The following is a 21905-nucleotide window of genomic DNA, read 5'->3' as shown; positions in this document are numbered from 1 at the left end:
AAAATGGTGTTATTTCAAATATTCCACATCGTACTTTCCAAATGTTACTTTCCTTGGCCTCTCTCTTGTTTGACATCAACCACAACTGGTTTCAACAATCCCTAGCAGAAAAATCCCCTGGTCAGGGCACTTAATAATATGCTCCACAATGAGGCAGCTGTATTGTCTTTTTTTTTTTTTTTTTTTTTTTTTTTTTTTTTTTTTCCCCAATTGTAGCATGCTGCTGACTCATATTTATGGTCCATTACATCCTTCAGATTCTTTTCTGATGTGATTCAGTTTTACCAGTATCATACTCTTTGATTTTTCTTCCCAAACTTAATTTGCATTTGTCAGTATGAAGTTTCTTCCTGATGAGTTCAAGACATTAATTTGTCAGGATCATTTCGATTTCCGATACTGGCCACTAAGTGCCAAGAGGTCCTTCCAGCTCATTTCCAGTTTTCTGTTTCATGATTTCATCACCCACTTCACTGATAATCTGAAGAACAGACAACATCTTTCAGATCAGGTTCTGGTGGATGAAAAGCTGGACATGAGCCAGCAGTGTGCGTTTGCAGCCTGGAAGGCCAACTGTATCCTGAGCTGCATCAAAAGAGAGGTGGCCAGCACGGAGCGGGTGGTGATTTACTCTCCTTATGAGGCCCCATCTGGAGTGCTGTTGGCAGGTCTACACCCTCCCATACAAGAACGGCACAAAGTTGTTGGAGAGGGTCCAGAGGAGGGCCACAGAGATGACTAGATAACTTCTCAAAGATGACTTCTCTTGTATAAAGAAAGGTTGAGGGAGTTGAGCTTGTTCAGTCTGGAGAAGGCTCCAGGGAGACCTTGCAGTTTTCCAGTACTAGAAAAGAACTTATGAGCAGGAGGAGGACCAATTTTTGACATGGTCTAATAGTGACAGGACAAGGGGAAATGGCTTTTAAATAAAAGTAAAGTAAACTAAAAGGGAGGAAATCTAGGTTGGATGTTTGAAGAAATTATTTACTTAGAGGGTGGTAAGGCATGAGCAGAGGCTGCTCAGAGATGTTACAGATGCCTCATCCCCAGAGGGTGATGAAGTCCTGAGCAGCCTGATCTGGTGAATAGTAACTCTGATATAGGGTTGTATAATAGTAACTCATGATATAGGGTTGGAGCTGGATAGTCTTTAAGGTCCCTTCCAAACTAAGCCATTTTATGTATCTGTGATCAAGTAATTAACATGAAAAAAGTATACCCCTTAAGGAATTTAACTTAAATCTCACTACTTTTGGCTAGGCAGAACATGACTTCTTCAAAGATAACTGGCATTTCAAGATACTAAAATATGGAGAAACTACTATGTCCCCACATCCTGCTACTGGGTGTTATCAACATTCTATACATTTAACTTGCATGTGGTTGAATTCTGCCATTAACCTCAACTATCTGTAAAAGAAACATTTGTCTGTCGTGATATCTTCTATCTCTGAGTTGTTTCATATCATGACTTAGTAAGTATTTTTGTAACTGTTTTGATAATTATTGTAGATTTTCAAATCTTGGAATCTTTTAAACTTTTTTTTTTCTTTCTTTTTTTTTTTTTTTTAAATCTGTCAACATATATGTGAACAAGATGTGTTACTGAAATAGTTTGTCTCGCTAATACTGAACACTATTCCACCTTTTTTGACAGGAAAGCCCCGTTATTGAACTAAGGGCTCTACAAAATGTGCCGTTAACCATAAAAATCACAAGAGATATTTATCTACTTGGAGCACAAAGCATTTTTGTTTCCCCTTACATACAAGATTCTCTATCTGTGCACATTAAAATAGATTTCCAGTTAACTCAATGCACAGATTGCTTTGACTGTCTCGCTTGTACCACTTTAAGCGCACCATCATTATTCCACCTTCCCCAAACTTTGCAAGTAGAGATTCTGTACGTTTCTCCAAGCCACGGAGAGCACAAATCACACCGGGCCCAGCGCTGCCCCGCTCCTTGAGGCGGGCTCAGGGGCACCTGGAAGCCGTTCGAGCTCCTGCTTCGGTGCGCTCCGCGAGGAAGAATCGAGCGCTCCTCCTGGGACGCCGGCAGCGACGAGGAACGACCGAGCGAGCGAAGCCGCGTACAGGCAGCCCGGCAGGGCCGCCTGGCGGACCCACTGACTTTAAGGTGCCTGCCAGGAGGCCGGCAGGGAGGAACCACGGAGATGGCGGCTGAACGTTCTGGAGAGGAGGGGAGAGGCGAGGGGAGAGCCGAGGGGAGAGCCGCGCAGCGCCGCGCCGCGCCGCACCGCACCGCACCGCACCGCGCCGAGCCGGCGACTGGCCAGCCAGCCAGCCTGCCAGCCCGGCCTTCCCCGTGAGGAAGCACAGTGGGAGGAGGCTGAAGAGGAGGAGGAGGAGGAGGAGGAGGAGGAGCAGAAGGAGGAGGAGGAGGAGGAGGGAGGGCACGGGAGGCGGTTGCTGCTGCTGGGCAGAGGAGCCGTGTAGGAGCTGCGGCTGCACTCGGACGCCACATTCCCTCCTGACGGGACTGGCGGTGAGGATGAGCGAGAGCTGAGCCCGCTGTCGCCGCCCGATCTGGGAAGTGTCTGGTCCTCCTCCTCCTCCTCGCCTGTTGTGGGTGAACCTGCGCTACAGGCTCCTCACGGACACGGGAGGGGGCTGGTTTGTTTGCGTGTCTGTTTAAGGAAAAGAGAGAGAGAGAGACCTTCCATCCATTGAAGCACAGTTCACTATGGTCGTACTCGCACTCAGCACTGGAAGCCGGTTGGATTTCGTATCTCAATCCAGGGTGTTATTCTTGCAAACCTGCCTTTGGATTTTATGTGCTACAGTGTGCAAAGCGGAGCAGTATTTCAATGTGGAGGTAAGAGAAGCCGTGTGCGTGTGTGCGAGCGTGCGCTTCCTCCTCTCCCTTTCCCTCATCCCTTTTCCGTATCCCCTAAATGAAATAAAGCAGCCAGCCATGTCAGTCAGCATCCAGGGCACACGGCCGTGCTTGGCTTCCCTTCCTGCAGCCGACAGCGCGCTCCCTCCCCGCCCGAGGGATGCGTTTCGGAGGGAGATCCCTCCCTGCCCTGCCTCCCTGCTCTCTCCCGTGGGAGACGGGAAGCCTCAGCCTGGGCACTGGGAGGAACTGGGAGCAGCTCGGGGAAGTCTCAGGGACGCAGGATACCGTTGTAGTGCAGTTTTCCCCACGTCTTTCTCTCTTTCTCTCTTTCTCTCTTTCTCTCTTTCTCTCTTTCTCTCTTTCTCTCTTTCTCTCTTTCTCTCTCTCTTTCAGAAGAATGAATGAAAAAGAGCGTTATGGGGACAGGAGTAAAGAAACTTGAAATTGTGGGCATGTTTCTTTGTGGTCAAGTATTCGGCAAAATAAGAGTATTTCCCGTTTAAATCTAACACAAAGAGTTGCCACTAGAAACGGTGAAACAAATGGCATAAAGGTGCAACTATAACACAAAAGTTTGAGGGTATGGAGGACCAGGAAATACATTGCTTTCTAAGCAAAAAAGCAGATGAGAACATAGGGAACCTAGATGGGGCAGACCATGAGAGTTTACAGACACAGTTTGAGTTCAGTGAACATCCGTTTCCAGTCACTCTTCTGTACAGTCCCAGTTTTCCAATTTGGTATTTTTTTTACATAATTGGACCCATTAAGTAATGATCTTTTGCTGTCTTTATCTTACCAGCACATCTTCTTTCCCTTTTTATTTCCTTTCTGTCACTCATTCTGTTGTGAGCCCTTCTCCCTCATCTTTCTCAATGTGATGTGTTTCTCTCTTTCTCCAGCTATTCTGTTTCATCTTTTTTGTTATGTGTTTCTACATGTGCTCTTTCAACTTCACTTGTGTTTTATCACTTTTCTGGTAGATCTGTTTTCCTTCTCTTTTTTCTGTTCTGCTAACCCCACTCCAAACTTTCTGCTGTGTCCATACATCACCCTCACCCATTCCTGTTTCTCATCTCTCTTGTCTGATGTTTTCACAATGCTTTCTCTCCCAGAATGAAGCCTGTGCCTTTTTTTAATGTCTCACACGTATGCACACTGGTTTGCTTTATGTTGAGCTCTTTTCTCACTCAGTGACACTCATTCTTGCTACTGTGGCAAGACTGCATCTGCAGATGCTTCTCTATCCCTTTCAGTCTGAAGTCCTTACTTCTCTCACTGCCTCATATACAATCACCTCAAACATAACAAAAATTGCTTTTTCTTTCCTTCTCTTCTTTCGTTCCAGACTTTCCCTCTCTTCTTTCGTTCCAGACTTTCCCTCTATGCAGATACTTTCCTGTGCCACGTACAACCCTCCTGCTTAATAACACACAACCTCAGCTTGTCTCTGGAAACTATAGTCACTTACTCCATCATTAAGATCTCTCCTGATCATAAATCCTGCCCTTTTTTAGCCTGTCATCTACACTCTAGTCACTCTTTCTCATTCCTTATCACAAATAAATGCACATCTCTGCTTCTGTTTCATTGTAAGCTCTTCAGGGAAGGACTTCTTGTATGTTTATGAAATATGTAGTGTGCTGGGTTGGGTCTGAAGTCCAGTTGCAAGACTGTTACGATATAAATATGGAAGTTGCAAATTTCATAGTGCACGGTAAGGTTTTATCCTATTGCTCCTGTCCTCAGCTGCCTTCTTTACTGATGGGCAGAGGGAAGCCGCGTGGAAGAGAGGAAGTTGCTCCCTGTAGCTTCCCCAGGCTTCACAGGCTGGCCCCCTGCAGGGTGTTGGGAAGAAATTCCAGCAACAGAACTTTCTCCTCCCACAGTAGTCTGCTTTGCTGGCATCTGGCTCTGCTGGAGAGACGGGCAGCAGATGGAGCTAGTGTGGGAGGAGAAAAAGATTGGTTTAGTCAAGTGGAATAGGAACAGGAGGCCAACTCCAGTCGGAGGGAGGTTTTGTGAGGAGAGAAGGGAAACGGTTTCATTTTTGCCACCTCTTCCATATGGAAAACAGCACATTTTGAGGGTGAAAGACAATACCAAGACTAAGAAACATTGTTGAGTAGAATGAAGTATTCTGTGTAATGAGAGCATATATTTCTTCTGTTTAAAGTATGCCTCTTGCTTCATATGCCAGTTTTCCTGTTTTTTTTTTTTTTTTTTTTTTCTTCATATTACAGTCTTTGATCCACAGATTGTTGGTAGCCAGAAAAGTGTTCTGGTTCTGGGGAATCTCTCTAGTATTCAAGAGTCATCCTAATGTGGGACTCTTCCCTAGGCCACTGTTTTTGACCACTCTCTGTGACATAATCCTGTCTAGACAGTCGTGAGATTTGCCCCGGAACAACCATTCTCATGTTTAAACTATTTGGATAGCAGTGAAAATGCAACTTCCTTTTGTTGAGAACAGAAAATCTACTAAAATACATGGGAAATTTGAGGCAAAAGTGTTGGCAGTGGTGATGTGTGTATTGTACAATGCTCTCTGTCAGCACAAGTGCAATATTATTTGATAGTACACTGTGTAAATGTATGACAAATGTTTCTTATGGCAACAAGAATAAACACACAAAGTAGAGCTCATGACAGAAGTGATGTATATTTAGATGAATTAAATGTTGCTGAACAAATACTTACAATCGTTGGAAAGGAGATATTATTATTATTTCCTGTTTCTAAATACAGTACAAACAATACCTGTTGAACATTATAAAATGCAGAATCCTTTATTTCCTCTTTCTTTTCTGTCTCAGTTAATCCGTATTCCTGATTGAAAAGTAACATTTGTGGAGCACTTTTGAGTTTTTATTTCAGTGCAGACTTGTTGGGCTATGAGCCAGAACAATTCTTAAGAGATTTTACTGCTGCTCAAAGATATTGCATAAAAATGTCTTTTAAAAGAAAAGCACAAAGCTCAAGTTTACACATTTGTGTGAACATTGCTAATTTTTCTTTGTAATTTTATTGTCTCTGTACAATTTCTTTTAACCAAACACCTACATGGATGAAGTCCTCAAGCTTTCACTGATAGCTGCATTATCAATTCTGAAATGCATTCATGTATGTAGTATTAATAAATGTGATAGACATGGCTGAGTAGGAATCGGGCCATGGAGTACAGAACTTGGGAGGGGAACACCTACAATGAGAGACTGTGGTAAAGCTGAATGAGAGGTGATTGTGAATGGATAGCTCAAGTGATCATGATGAAGCTTAAGATTTGCATACTCTTATTTGTTGAAGGATTTTGGGATTATTTTTCAGAGTTCACTGTTTGCCATTAGCAAGTTGATGAAACCTGTCATTTGATGTCATGATAAAAAATGAGTATATTGTTAGCTCCCTATCCTCAGTGCTGAACTATTACTCCAAAACCATAACAACAGTGAGTAATCACAGTAATGGAAGAATATGTCTGTGGATGTAAAGTCGTTTCTTTTGTCTGCTTCGTTAAACTATTTCCATACACTAACAGGAGAAAATATCCATCAATGAAATAGTGAATGGAATAATAGTTATTAAAACAAACATTTAAATCATAAAGTTGAAACAAGTGAACACAAGATAGTTTATTGCTGTCATCTGATAGATGGTGATATTCTGAGCCAGCAGAGGATTTTTTTTTTCTCTGAGTTTCTCTCTGTAGTATTAATAAGTCGTGCTGTTGAGAGATAATGCCTTTGTGTGATAGTGGGAGTGTCAACATATGATCTTTCACTGTATAGATATTTTTATGTTTTCCTAAAGCCAACATTGTTGTACTGTTTGAGCTGGTATTAACCTAAGAGTTCATCTTCTGACTATTAAATATCTAATACAAAAGTTAGAAAGCAGTGTTACCATAAATAAAGGGAAAAATGGTTACTGAAACAATAATGTCTTGGTCATAAGTTATTATGAATCTAGAATAAGATTCATATTGGATTATAATACTGGGTGTTCTTATTCCTGAGAGCAACTGTATCAGATGGGTGTGTTCACAAAGCCTGTTGTGTAAAGAAGTGTTTTTAGAATCAGAACAAATTTCATTCACCGTGTCTGTGATTTGATAAACACTACAAAGCATGTTTCATCATCTCTCTTCTTAAGTAGACAGTTAAACTATGTTTTTTCTTCTAATGCAGAATATATAGAGCTGAATCCATAGGGGAGATTTAAAGTGAATCTTATTTAGTTATGAAGTTATTTAAAGCTATGAACTCTTTTACTTCCTCCCATTTTCAGAGTTGTGACAAATAAATTACATATTGTGAAACAAAGTACAGTAGAATCAAAACTTCAGGAAAATACTGCTAATTTCCTCCATTGCCGTAAGTAAGTAGCTGAGAACCTCATTGTTTTCATTATTAATAAACTTCACATTTAGCATCCAGCTCCTCTTGAGTGGTAAAGCATGACCTTTTCTTCCATAAGCTCTGGTCTTTTAAGCTTGAAAACAGTACAGTTCTTCAGCTGGAAATTGAAAAGGAATAAACTTCAAATATCACCTTGACACACTTGTCAGCTAGTGGCCTTGGTTAACAGGTTTGCAAACACAACACAGGTTACAAAATCTGTTAAAATGCAAGCTCAAGAATTAATATGGAGAAGAAATTAAGGTAGTTTGATTTAAATAGTGCCATCTGTCCTAAAAAACATCTTCTGCATTCTTTTTACATGCAAACAATATGCGTGATTTTCAGTTAAGTTCTGAGTCTTGCCATTGAGTGCTTTTCTACTACAAAAGTCAATAGCTACTGTATGAAAAGTAGACTCTCATTTAATTCAGAAATATATGTGGAGACTATTAATTAGCAGAATACATTCTCTACTATAATTTAAACAATTTATTGTCACAAAAATTGCAGTAGGTCAATGTTCTGCTATGAAATATGAGGTATTTTATGTTCAGAAGGTTACAGGGAACATTACAAATTCTTTAGCCTGTGTTTTCTTCAAATACAGTTTGAAAAAATGGTCCCCATTCCAAAGAGTTCACCAATGACCTTGTATGTTATACCTTAGATGCAAGGTAGATTTTTTTTTTATAACTCTTGTTCCTCTTATATTCCTATTGCAGATTTCTGACTTCTTAGTGTTTGAGCATCACAGCTATTAGTGATTCTCAATTTTACTAAAGAAATAACACAGATAAACAGATTTATGTAATTGCCTTATGCAGTGCAAAGTAAACCTACCAAAACATGTATTCCTAATGGTTCCTGACATGAGATCATACTAAAATAAAGACGGACTTCATTAGCCCACCAGAAAGCCCTGAAAAATCCATTTTGCTCTTTCATTACTTAGAAGACGTCTTACAGTAGAACAGTGTAAATTTGCCTTCCCATTCATTGTTTCTTCAGAGTGGATACACCATCTTCTTTAACTGATTTAAGATTTACATTGTTCTTTGTCAGTTTTATTTGAATTCATCTAAAAGGTCAGTGCATGCTATAGGCACCTCTCCTTCTGCACTCAGCAAGACTGAATTGTAACAATTTGTAAAGAGAGAATGTGGTATCATATGGATTAAAAAAAAAATTTCAAACTGCATTTGGTCTCAGTATTTTAAAGTCTGTCTCATCCTTCTGCTTTCCTGCATGACTGTGGAACTAAAACCTAAAGGGCTGATGTTGATACTTTCTGAAGATCCTTAAAAAAACAATGAAAGTTTTAAATTACACTCACTAAATTGTTTGAGGCTTCTCACCTTCCTGTTCCAGATTTCTGTTTATTGTCTAACCTGTTTGCTGTCCTCAAACCACACTACTGACCATAATCCGAAGGAGCAGGTTGAATCTGTTTAATTTGTTAACTGTGATATGTCAAATGACAGATTTAGCTTCATTCTGTGTGAGGAGGACCAGGATTAGTGCTGCAAGCATGATTTTACTTGGCACAGAAAGGGATTTGAAAAATAATTATGATTAGAGCTTTATCTTTTAAAGAGAGGTCACGCTATTTGGAACCTTTATTTGTTGGTTACCTGGCAACTGTTCATTCATGTTCCTGCTTATCATCATTCATTATAAGCATCTTTGTTGTACAGTAAGAGCAATTAAGTGGTAACAACTTATTTCTGTGATGAATTAAAACTGACAGAAATTACAGAAAAAGAAAAATAATATTTCTGTTGTCTTAATTATTAACTGCAACTGCTGTTATAATGTTTATATATTAACAACTGTTTTATACCAGTTGAAGAGTTATCTGCACTTCAGCTGTGATTATAATACTCCTAGCATACCTTCTGAGGTATTACAGCACATAATTGACTTAGGGGCTTGGACATGTGTTTTTGTCATGCTTAAAATCTATTAATTTCAGGATCAGGACTTCAGGCTATGAGGAAATTTATCTCCTCTTAATTCTACTGCACAGGCAGTCTAAACCAAAGCGTTGAGGCTTGAACCCAGCAGTTGAAAAGGGGTTGAAAAATCAGAGATTAAAATATACGAGGGGGGCATGCTGAAGCAATAAGCCCCAACAATTCTATAGAACATTAAAGTCACTTCCTGCTTTCTCTCTATAGAAAACAACAGTTTTTATTACACTGTGTGGAAACACATTCATAAAGCATATGATTTGACAATTGTTTTGTGACTCTAGATGACAAATATTTTGCCTTTTTTGTTAGTTCTTGATTGATCATATTTTGACTGACCCTTGTGCGGAATAGCTTTGCAGAAAGGAGCAGCCATGCTGTAGTTTATTCAAAGAAGATGTCTCTTTGAAAGCAATACTGGGACAATTTCCCTATGGCTGCATCTTGAGAGAATGTGTGTCGTTCTAGGGCTAGGATAGAAGGTGATTAGTCTCTCTGTTGCTACTGCTTGGTCTGGAAGTGGCTTTGCTTCTCCCTCTGGGACTGGTGCATTCCACTTTGAGTATCTAATTGTATTGACTCACCAGTACTGTTCATACCAGACTGTGCTTATGGGGGACAAAGTAACTGCTGTAAGACAAATCGGTATGGATTTTCATCAGCTTTTCCTGCTCACGTAACATCTGTATTACATGAAACTGATGTTCAGCATTTTTACATTTGAGAAACAATTGAACTGTTTGTGTAGTTGTGTCGATCACTTGGAAAGAAATGCTAAGCTCAGAATCTTTTTTATTGTATTTTTCCACATGATCTTGTAGAGACACAGTTCTTCTATTTCATTGATCCATTTGTTTTTGCTGACAAGTCTCCACTTACGTGTGTGAAATATAGGCTAGCAAGGAGGGAGACTTCCTTATTCAGAAAGTTATCAGCTCAAAGGCAGAGGAAAAATAGATAGCAAAACATAAGAACAAACATCCTTTTCAATGGGAAGGAGCATGCTTCCTTTAAATGTGACAATAGATTTTTATGAAATGAAATACCAAAGAGGAAATTGCTTCCTTCTTGTGTTGTATCTGGATGTGGAGGTGATGATCCTGTCAGAGTTTTTTGTTCTTACCTCAGACTTTGGTTGTGTGATGTCCTTCTAGGAAATTGCTTTGACCCACTGTCTTGACAGAGCAACTGACATATTCTGTTTGTCTATGTACTGTGTTTTACACGCTGTGCAGAATAGTAGCAATGTATTTAATTACAAATGAAATAGATGATCTGTCTTCCACATAATAAAGTTAATTATTATTGCTAGCAATAATAGATTTATATAGCTTAATTTACAGCATGATTTTGATCTTGGCAAATGAGACTTTTTTTCTTATTTGTTCTACATATAAATAATCATATATATGCTTAGATATTCTACATATAAAAATAAAAATAAAAAAACCAGAACTGTACTACATTTTTAAAAAAATTACTTAATCATGAAGTGCTGGCTTCTGACACTTCTATCCTTCCCTACTTGTACAGTATGTCATCCTTGAAAATGTTTTCATTATCTCTATCTGTGTTGTAATTTCTAATATGTAGGAAAAATATGATGTTAGTGATTAAGGCACTGTATTGGGAGGCTGGAGATCTGAGTTGTGTGTCCAGTTCAATTATGACTTCGCATATTGATAACAAGATTGTCAATATTGATAGCAAGAGCTATCATCTTTTTAACTTAGCTTCTACAAATTTGCATTAAAGTAATTGAAGAGTAATTCCTGTCGTTTCCAATACATAGCAAAAACAATAGAATAGAAGTCATAGAATCATAGAAACACAAGGTTGGAAACGACCTATGAGATCATCTAGTCCAACCATCTTCTCATTACCATTGCTACCACAAGCACTAAATCATATCTCGCACCTCATCCAGGCGCCTCTTGAACACTGCCAGGGACAGCGACTCCACCACATCTCTGGGCAGCCATTCCAGTGCCTGACCACTGTCTGAGAGAAAAAGATTTTCCTCATGTCTAACCTAAACCCCCTCTGGTACAACTTGCAGCCATTTCCCTGGGTCCTGCTCGTTGCCTGGGAGAAGAGACCAAACCCGTCTTCATCACAACCTCCCTTCAGGAAGTTGTAGAGTGCAATGAGGTCTCCCCTGAGCCTCCTTTTCTCCAGGCTAAAGAATCCCAGCTCCTTCAGCCGCTCCCCATAAGACTTGTGCTCCAGACCCTTCACCACTTTCATTGCCCTTCTCTGGACACACTCCAGGGCCTCAATGTCTTTCCTGTAGTGAGGAGACCAAAACTGAACACAATACTCAAGGTGTGGCCTCACCAGTGCTGAGTAGAGGGGGATGATCACCTCCCTGCTCCTGCTGGCCACACTATTTCTAGTGCACGCCAGGATGCTGTTGGCCCTCTTGGCCACATGAGCACACTGTCGGCTCATGTTCAGCCGAGCATCAACCAACACCCTGAGGTCCCTTTATTCTTCACACTCATCCAGCCACTCATTCCCAAGCCTGTAATGCTGCATGGGGTTGTTGTGCCCAAAGTGCAGAACCCGACACTTGGCCTTGTTGAACCTCATCCCATTCACCTCAGCCCAGTGATCCAGCTTATCTAGATCCCTCTGAAGGGCCGCCCTACCCTCAGGCAGATTGACACCACCTCCCAACTTGGTGTCATCTGCAAACTTGCTGAGGGTGCACTCAATCCCCTCATCTAGGCCATCAATAAAGATATTAAACAAGATTGGCCCCAGTACTGACCCCTGGGGGACACCACTTGAAATGGATCACAGGCTGGACTTAACTCCATTAACCACTACCTGTTGGGCATGGCCCTCTAGCCAGTTCCTTACCCAAAGAAGGGTAGACCTGTCCAGACCACAGGCAAAAAGTTTCCCCAGAGGAAACCTGTGAGAGACTGTGTCAAAGGCTTTGCTGAAGTCTAGGTAGACTACATCAACAGCCCTTTCCTCATCTATCAGACTGGTCACCCAGTCATAGAAGGGGATATGGTTGGTCAAGCACGACCTGCCTTTCACAAACCCATGCTGGCTAGGCCTGATTCTCTGGACACCACACACATGCCATGCGATCTCACCCAAGATGATTTGCTCCATTACTTTCCCTGGTATCGAGGTCAGGCTAACAGGCCTATAGTTCCCCAGATCCTCATTACAGTCCTTCTTGAAGATAGGAGTCACATCAGCAAGCCTCCAATCTTCTGGGACCTCTCCAGTTAATCAGGAGTGCTGATAGATGGCCGAGAGTGGCTTGGCAATTACCCCCACAAGCTCCCTCAGCACCCAAGGGTGTAGCCTATCCAGTCCCATGGCCTTGTGACAGTCTAGATGGAGGAGGAGCTCTCTGACTGTCTCCACCTGAATCACTGGGGGTATATTCTGAGTAGCATCCCAGACTTCCAGATCAGGGCATAAAATGCCTAGAGGATAACTGATCCAGCTATTAAAGGCAGATGTAAAGAAGGCATTGAGGACCCCAGCCTTCTCCTTGTCCTCAGTGGCCACATTCCCTGCTGCGGCAAGTATAGGATGAGAATTATCCTTGGTTCTTCTTTTGCCATTGATATATTTATAAAAGGATTTTTTTATTGTCTTCTACTGCAGTGGCCAATCTGACTTCAGGTTGGGCTTTTGCCTTCCTAACTTCCTCCCTGCATATCTTAGCTACTTCCTGTGATCTCCCCAAGTAGCCTGTCCCTTCTTCCAGAGATGTAGACTCTCTTTTTCTCCCTGAGTCTCAACAGTAATTCCTGGCTGATCCACACCAGTCATCTTCCTCTACAGCTTGCCTTACAGCACTCAGGGACAGCCTGTTCTTGTGCCTTTAAGATTTCCATCTTGAGGAGCATCCAGGCTTCCTGGGCCCCTTTACCTTTGAGAAGTACTCCCAAGTGACCCGTGGTACAAGTGCCCTGAACAGATCAAAATCTGCTCTCTGGAAGTTCAAGAAAGTAGTTTTGCTGGTCACTCTTTTGACATCTTCAAGAATGGAGAATTCTACAATTCCATGGTCACTCTGCCCAAGACAGTCCCCAAGCTTCACTTCTCCCACCAGTCCTTCTCTGTTAGCAAAGACCAGGTCTAGCAGGGCACCAACCCAGTAGGCTCTCCTACCAGTTGCATAAGGAAGCTACCTTCCACACAGTCTAGAAACCTCCTGGACATCTTCCTCTGTGCTGTATTATATTTCCAACATACATCAGGGAAATTGAAGTCCCCTGTGAGAATAAGTGCTGGTGATTGCGTGACTTCCACGAGCTAAGTGATGCTAAAGAGACATAAATGCTTCTTCATCATTCATTTGTCTTAGAGCAGTATTTTATTTTTTTTTTTTTTAATGAAATAAATAAACAAACAAGCAACAAAGAAACAGTAATGAAATAACCTAAAAAATACATACAGTATTTCAGTTTGGTTATCAGTGTAATAATGAAGTAATGAGGATGTTCAAGAAAAAAAGAGCAGAAAAGGTAAAACAAATGTGTCCATAGTAACATGTGAAATCTTTTTTTGCTTCCGTTTTAGTTTCCCTGTTTTTTTTTTTCTTAATGTAAGTACTACAACTTGACAGTTAGCAGGATTACACGGAAGATGCAATCAGACAGCTAAAGAATACAGTGTATCATACTGTATTTCAGAAGGAAAGTTTGAATAAGAAAACTCTTGGTACCCAAATATGAAATCAGTTAGTCTGGTTCAAAGTGTATTTGAATAATGAAATGGATTTCAGATCAAACTGTGAACGTTCCACAATGCAAAGTTAAAGAGTTCTATTTTTTAAGCAAATGAGATATTAAATAATTACTTTTTTTTTTAAACAAACATTCACGTTATTTTGTTACCACAGTATCTAACCTTTTTTGTTTAATACACATAGGCTCTCATGAAATGTAATAAAAGATTAGACTTGCTGTGTATTAATGTTTTTATTAGACACCACTTTACAATCAATGGATGTACACATTATAGTTATGAGGTATACCAGAGAGCTTGGCTACATAGTTATTACACCAAAGCAGAAAAGATAGGAGCTTACCCATATCCTGGGCTCACTTATGAAACTCCAGCAGAGCAGAGCAGTAGTAGTCAGCTGGTAGTTACCTCTTAAATGGGTCTAGGAGAAGTGGAGCCAGGCTCTGCCCCTTCTGCTAGCACAGGTGAATTGCCTTCACCTGTGTTCCCGTGGCTGACTCAATGCTTGTCTCAGGTGATCAGTCAGAGGTTCGGGCTGTGATTTAGCAGTTCCCATCCACACACCAAATAGGCAGACTTGCTGCTCACATACTTCTGTTATTAAATAGCTAATTGTGCAACATGAGGCACTGAGGGAATAAAAAATTTGCTATATTGAAGTGTTAAGTTTAGAATTGGAAGCTGAATCTTTAAGCCACCTGCACCTCAAGTTATGAACTTATTTTCTGCCACTTTTCTCATAACTTTTCCTTGCTTCTTTCTTTCTTATCTCATTTTTGTTTGTTTGCTTGCTTGTTTTTCATTTGTTTTCTTCAGCTTGCCTTTGTACAGCCTGCTGCCAAGGAAAAACATCTGTCTTTACTAAACCATAAAATCATTGATATTAGAGATGGAGAATGACTTTTAAAGAGCCTATTTCTCTGCCAGTGCTGGATCACTTACTATTGTATATTTGCTGGCATTTTGTAAATTCAAGTTTTAAAATCTACAGCGATGGAACTTTCAAAATTGAACTTGAAAAGACTCTGGTAAATGTACATTAGGGAAAGCTAAACTGGAAGTGTTCCTTTCTGTAGACTTCTCTTTGGGCTACTGGCAACAATAGTTCAAAGTTGACTCCAGTTAGGAATACCACAGAACCTATAGAAGCTTCGTCTTTTTAGGTTAACAACTAGAAGCCAGGCTATGTGTCCTAAGTCATTTCAGATAGCACTAGGCTCTTCTGTTTCGGTAACTTAATTCTATTCCAGATTTTAATGAAGGTGGAGATTGTCAAGGCACTTGTAGGTATGGGGCTCTCTAAGGTAGATGCTGTAATTTTAATGTCTTGATTTGGAGTTAACTCCTTCTCTCTTCATGGGTGCTTTTCATTAAGTGTCTAAGTACCTGGTGCTGTTCACATTGTGTTGTCTGTCTTGCTTGACCTTTAGATAATGTTCCAGAATAGCACAGCTAGGGATGTATTTGCTGTTCTCTGGTAAATCAGATCCTCTCAAGTCACACTGGAAACTGTATGTCAAGACAAAGCTAAGAACAGAACTGCACTGCTGGAGAGTACTCTCTCTCGCTCATGCCCCACACATCATTAAATACATTTATCACATAATGCCAGAGGATAACACTTACCTCTTCAGATTTCATGTATTTTAAATATTTACAGATGTGAAGAACAAAGCATTGCTCTAATGACATCAAGGCAGTTTTGCCTTCAACCTTAATGAGGCCAGTCCTGAGCCTGTTTAAATCAGTGTGCAACATGCTAATCTACAGAGGCACATTTTACAAACAGTGCTCATGACAGTTTTTTGATGCCTTTCCCTAAGTGATTTTAAAGGCTGTCTTTCCTTCTGAAATACACAAACCTGTAAACAGCTATTTTTTGCCGTTAAAGGAAGAGAACAGAATGGTTTTTTACAGAGTAATTAGAAAATATATTTTAGAAGAATAAACTTCCTCAATGTCTATAGCCTGATAGACAATCTTCCAAAAATTAAAAAATGAAAATGACATTTTATTAATTTATCTGTGTAAGAGTCTTGAGTCCTAAAGAATAATTAGCTGATTACAAGTACTTCTGTTAATTTAATGGACTGATTTAATGGAAATTTGCATTTTTGTGTTAATGTTAGACTTTGCATCTCATCATAGTTGGATACATTAATTCGTTGATTTGTTTATGCTATTTGCTGTAGGCGTCCAGAACTGTGAAAGTAACTGGGTCATAATAAGAGAGTTGTTGGCCAGTTTATACGTTTGCTTGTTTACTTCTTTGTACATTCAAAACTCCTAATACCCGAGTGTGCTACCTGATGTACAATTTCACTGAATTTTCTGCTAAAATGTAATTATAGAGATAGTAGTTCCACTGTTGATTCTTAGGTTTGCATTTGGGAAGGAAGAGTGATTATATCTGCAATCTTCTATTCCTGAAGATCTTCCACTGTAATATTTAGTTCTACTCTATTGTTTTGCGCTGACAGGCTCATTTAGAGAAAAAACAGTATTTTCATTCCTTTGTGAATAATCCATCATTTTTCCTGGCTGCTAGGAGAATTCACTTTTTGTCCCAGCTGTCAGATAAAGATAGAGTCATTGTTCTTCATGGATTAATTGCTTAGATGTATTTTCCATTGAGATATTAGAGAATTTTTCTCTGCATGCATGATCTTTCTAAGGAGCTGATGTCAGTTTAAATTGGACCAAAAGAATTTAGATTCTGTGGACATATATTCTTTCTTTAGTTTTGATTAAAACAAAGCAAAACCTGTGTTTCATGTAAGAGTTTGATTTTGTTGTTGTTGTTGTTGTTATTGTTTGTTTTTGAGTTTGTATTTTATGAATATTCCCTTCCCTCTATGAATTTTCAGCAGCCCAGGAAATGATCCTTAAGGTGAAAGCAAGCTTTAACAATGTTAAAGCACTGTGTTTGGTGATATTTAATAAAAGTTATGAGTGGCTGAGGGCAGGAGAGTCTTAAGTAACTGTAGCTTCTCTAGTGTTCAAATGAAAGAATTTGTCATGCACATTAGTCTTAATGGGATAGCCAGAAAAGGAGAGATCGAGACTTTTAACTTTAAAATGTCCTACAAAGAATATACTTTGTAGATTTAATCTTGTTTTTAGACATCAAATAGCTACATGTGTGGCTGAAAATTGTTTGATGGTGTTTAGTGAAATACAAATAAAATAATTAAAAATGATTTTTTTCCTTTGTAACAAAGAATTAATAGAGCCATTGAAAGAAGTGAACAGCCTTCAAATTTATGTAGAAGAGTATGAATATGCTTAATATGCTTTTGCTACATGGTTTCCTTTTATAGAGCTCATATATTATCCGTGTTTCAATGATAAAGAGAAACAGTTGAAAAACAGAAAGAAGGGAATCTACTCATATTTTCTCTATTTTCTTTTACTTGTACTACTTTTACTTGTGCTACTTTTTTGCTTATTTACTTATTATCCTAATTGGATATGGATATGGATACTATGTCAAATGGTCTCAACTGGAAAGCATTGATGAGATTCAAACTTAACAGAATCCATCAGATTTTGCCATTAATTTTATTGGATCCAGTATTTACTCCAAGCTGTTTGAAAAGCCTTGAATCACCCAACATTTTAATGGTGTCAGTGAATGGTTTACACTGAATGCCTAAGATGAACGTTGTTACTTAATCCCATAATCTCAGCCAATACATACAGGTTAAAATTGGTACAAAAAGAAGTGGAGATAAAATATCTGTGTGTGTGAACTGAATCTTGTCATTAGAAGAAAGTGTGATACCACTTAGAGAGAGACCACTATGTAAGAATCCCAGAAAGAATACTAGGGGGGAAAGGAAAATTAATTCTAAGCATTTAATGAAAGAGCTTATATAGTCTAACTTATGTCATCAGCCATAGTGGACTGGATTCTTTCCTTGCCCTATACTCTCAGTCTAACTGTAATTTTCCTTCTTCAGTGAAGCTGATGTCTCTACTGACAGCTATTAACTATAATGTTTATTCTTTCATATTAGTCTGTCTACTTTAAGAACTCAATAACTATCTCATTAGAACAAAATTTTGTATTGTATTGCATCAATTGACTTCTCCGCTTCATTGCTTTTGTCACTTAATACTATTCAACCACCATATATGAAAGTGTCTTTTTCCAATAATATTTAATTCAGTGCTGCCAATTGTGACCCTGTGTGGTTTGAAAGTCATAAAATAGCTTTTGAAATATTTTTGTTTGCCTTCTGATTTTTGAGCTTTTTTGTGAGCATTTTCAAGATAATTTTTTATTTTCCTGAATTAATGACAGGAACTTCAGTTAAAGAAGGAACAAAATATTTTCATTATAGCCAATAAACTAAACCTTCGAGAAAGATACCAAATGGTTAAGGTATCACTTATCTAAAATTCCAGTCACAATACTCACCTCACAGTACTTTTCAGTTTGGATTGTCTTTCAAAACACCATTTGCTTGTTATTTTTTTTTCTACTGTTAAAACTTGCCACTTCAAAAGGTCAAAGTGCTTCTAGCTGCTGCCAAAGACTTTTTTCAAAGAGTTGTTGTGAAGGGCATCAACATTTTACATTTTACCTAATACTGTTAAACTGTCTAAAAGTGGTTGGCTGACAGGCCTGGTACAGCAGTGTATGCTTGACCATGGAAGAAGCCTAACTATGATTAGCCTAACTTTTGTCTTGAATGCTAACTGTTTGCAGCAGCAGAGACTGAACTTTTTTTTTGTACAGAATCTATAATTTATTACATTGGAGGAGGAAAGCACAGGTTCTACAGCTTCTAAACTAAGATTGTGATTTTATTCTCTAACTCAGTATTTTGTAGCATCTATGGGAGACAAATGGAATTGCAAAGTGGCATTCTAGAGAGCAGACATCCAAAGGCAGTACATTACAGTACCAGTGTCAGTAATGACATGTACTTTTAGTAACATACCAAAAATCACTTGTAAATGGGTAGGTTAATTTAGATACCAGTATTTAGATAATAAAATTCCTCCTTCTTCATATATAATTGGAATCTTTTAAAATTATTTTATTTTGCTGCTTTATTTTGGTTTACCTTAATTGAAAAATGTGAAACTTAAGGAGACAGAAAAAGTAGCTGACTGTTTAGAAAATATTTTCATGAGAAAAATGCCAGTGATGCACATTCAATGGATATTGATTTTGAGGGAGGGAGAAGCAGGGAACAAACATTTGACTGCTTTAAAATACAAATTTAAACTTCAGAATTCCCTCAGTGATTCATGCATGAGTCAGAAGTTGAAAATCAAGGGATGACCTTTGGAAGACCTTGCAATAGGGATTCTGCTTGTTCAAGAAATGGGAAGTTCAGCATTATTTTAACTATGTCTACCTATAATTTTAAATCAGCTACTGCATCTCTTTCCTAAGATTCAGAAAATGTTACTTGGGTAGAAAGGAAGCAGCAAGTCTTTAATTTTAAAGTAAGAGCTTAACAGAAATACACTGTTACCTGTCAGATAAATGCAGTGGATGGTGTGGCTGTCTGTTTTGAAAGAAGAGAGCAGGAACATTGCTCTTTGCTTGTACCAATAGACTCAGATTTGGTTATATTCACTCAAAGAATCTCTAGACTAGTGGAATGAATTTAACTCATTATGTTCAGCTTAGATGTAAAGCCCTGATCACAAATGTTGAAGACAAAAAAGCATTGGAAATGCAGTCCCAGATGGCTGTAAAACCAGTCTTACATAATGTGAAGCAGATCCCTTACAAGATATTATTTCTGTGTTCACTATGAGCTTCAATTTATACTCTGTGGATTTATTCTGAAAGAACATGTTATTGGAAGATTTTTGAAAGAGATCTGTTTATATATAATATATTTAATAATACAACTATTTTTGAGGGTTTTCTGGAGAGTTCTTTGTAAAAATGCTGATCTAGTTTAAATTACAGTAGACCTAACTGATTAATATAATTCTGTAGTATATTAAATGAGTTTAAAGATTTCAAGAGTGGATAATAAACTGAAAAGCTTTGGATAAACTTTTGTATCATAGAACATTTCTTTCAATCAGTTTTCTTGACTCAAGATACAGCGCTCATGGCAAATTAACTTGCAGGAGTTAAGTTTCAAAATAACAGGTCATGTTTCAAAAAGTATAAAATTCACTATCAGACAGAATAACTCTACTGGTAAGCTAATGAATGCTACAGAAGTCTTCAGGACAACCCTCTGAGGGATTTGAGTTCAGGCATGCTTTGTGTTTAACAGGATAGAGGTGAGTTATTGTGCTAGTTATTTGTGTGTGTGCTCAAAAATGGTCACGGGCACATTTAATTTAAGCATGTCTGGTCTTTTCTATGAGTGTTCTTACATGAACTGATTTTTGAGTTGTTCCGTTTGGTGATTCACTCTTCTCAGATGATATGTGAAGGGGAAGAGTCCAGAACGTCTATGCTCGCTGTAGCTTCTGTCAGAAAATACTAATGTCTGAGGCTGTGTTGGAAAACAGATTCTTTCACTGTTTATTTGTTTTGCATAACAGTATTTTCTTAGGACTCACATTATCCAGGCATCACAGTGAAGAGTTAGCTTCAGACACCTTTGTGGTAGATGGGGAGCTTAACCAGATTTGAAGACTTGAGAAACAAGACTTTAGTATTAGTCTGCAGTAGAGTCATAGTGATCTATTGGGAAAGGGCTTAGTCATATTTTACATGTGATTTTGAAACTATGCCATCAAATGTCTGAAATCATTGCATAAATTAGGTCGAGAGTCTGCACATTGTTGTCTGCCCTGCATTATATTTCCTTAGAATTTCTGCTTTCTAATGAGCATGTTTTCCTTGGATGCAAGTTTAGGTTTGAAAGAGAAGGTGCTGATTACAAGGGAGATGGACATGCTTTTTCCTGTCATTGTCTGTAGAAAAGTTAGTGACAGTGCAAGTTACCCGACACTGCACCAAAGCTGATCAAACCAGAAATAGAATGTGAGAATGGAATCAACAGAGGTGGAAACATTAATTGTTAACTCTGAATATCACCTCTGCATCAGCTCTCATGAAATCTAGAGAGATCTAGAGAAACCTTGCCATCTGAAGAAACCTAGACAGGCTTGAGCAGTATGCCCAGGAGAACCTCATGAGATTCAACAAAGCCAATTGCAAGTTCTTTTAGTCTTTTACCTGGGTCACAGTAATCCCCATTGTCAATACAAGCTAGGGGGCGAAAGTATTTGAGCACAGACTGCTGAAAAGAACTTGTAGGTACTGGTGGATGGGAAGCTGGGTATGAGCCAGCAACATGCCCTCACAGCCCAGGAAGCCAGTCATATCCTGAACTGCATCTGAAGAAATGTGGTCAGCAGGTCAAGGGAGGTGATCCTGCCCCTCTACTTTGCCCTGGTGAGACCTCATCTGGAGTACTGTGTCTGGATATGGAGTCCTTGGTACAGGAGAGATATGGACCAGTTGGAGCACGTACAGAGGAGGGCCACAATAATGATTCAAGGGATGGAACACCTCTCTTATGAGGAGAAACTGAGAGCTGGGGCTGTTCAGCCTGGAAAAGAGGAGGCTCTGGGAACACCTAATAGCAGCCTTTCAGTATCTGAAGAGGAACTATAAGAAAGAAAAAAAGTTTTTTTTCACACTAACGGCAATGAAGCACAGGAACAGGATGCCCAGAGATGTGGTGGATGTCCCATCCCTGGAGTCATTCAAGGTCAGGCTGGATGGGGTTCTGAGCAACCTGACCAAGCTAAAGATGTTCCTGCTCACTGCAAGGGAGTTAGACTAGATGAACTTTGAAGGTTCATTCCAACTGAAATGATTCTGTGATTCTATGAAATAATTCCCTGCAATTTATATGCCTGCCATACCAGATTACAAGCTTTCTATTAAGGTTGCATGTTGTGGATAGTGTAAATGCTATGATCTTGCCTCACATTCAGGTCTGTACCT

The 21905-nt window shown here is 39.2% G+C and overlaps 1 protein-coding gene across 1 annotated transcript in view; it reads left to right on the top strand.

Moving 5' to 3' along the window:
• Positions 1 to 2394: 2394 nt before the first annotated feature.
• The window catches only part of MMP16 (matrix metallopeptidase 16), a 179177-nt gene continuing 159666 nt past the window's right edge, over positions 2395 to 21905 (top strand). Inside the window, exon 1 of the mRNA XM_052703354.1 lies at positions 2395 to 2838. Coding sequence (XP_052559314.1) covers positions 2707 to 2838 — 132 coding nt within the window. The 5' untranslated portion in view covers positions 2395 to 2706. The remainder of the gene's footprint in view (positions 2839 to 21905) is intronic.

This window comes from Tympanuchus pallidicinctus, unplaced genomic scaffold (assembly GCF_026119805.1).
Source record: "Tympanuchus pallidicinctus isolate F22 unplaced genomic scaffold, pur_lepc_1.0 scaffold5, whole genome shotgun sequence".
Taxonomy (NCBI): domain Eukaryota; kingdom Metazoa; phylum Chordata; class Aves; order Galliformes; family Phasianidae; genus Tympanuchus; species Tympanuchus pallidicinctus.
The sequence above is the reverse complement of the archived record's forward strand: the minus strand, read 5'-3'. Positions and strand labels throughout refer to the sequence as shown.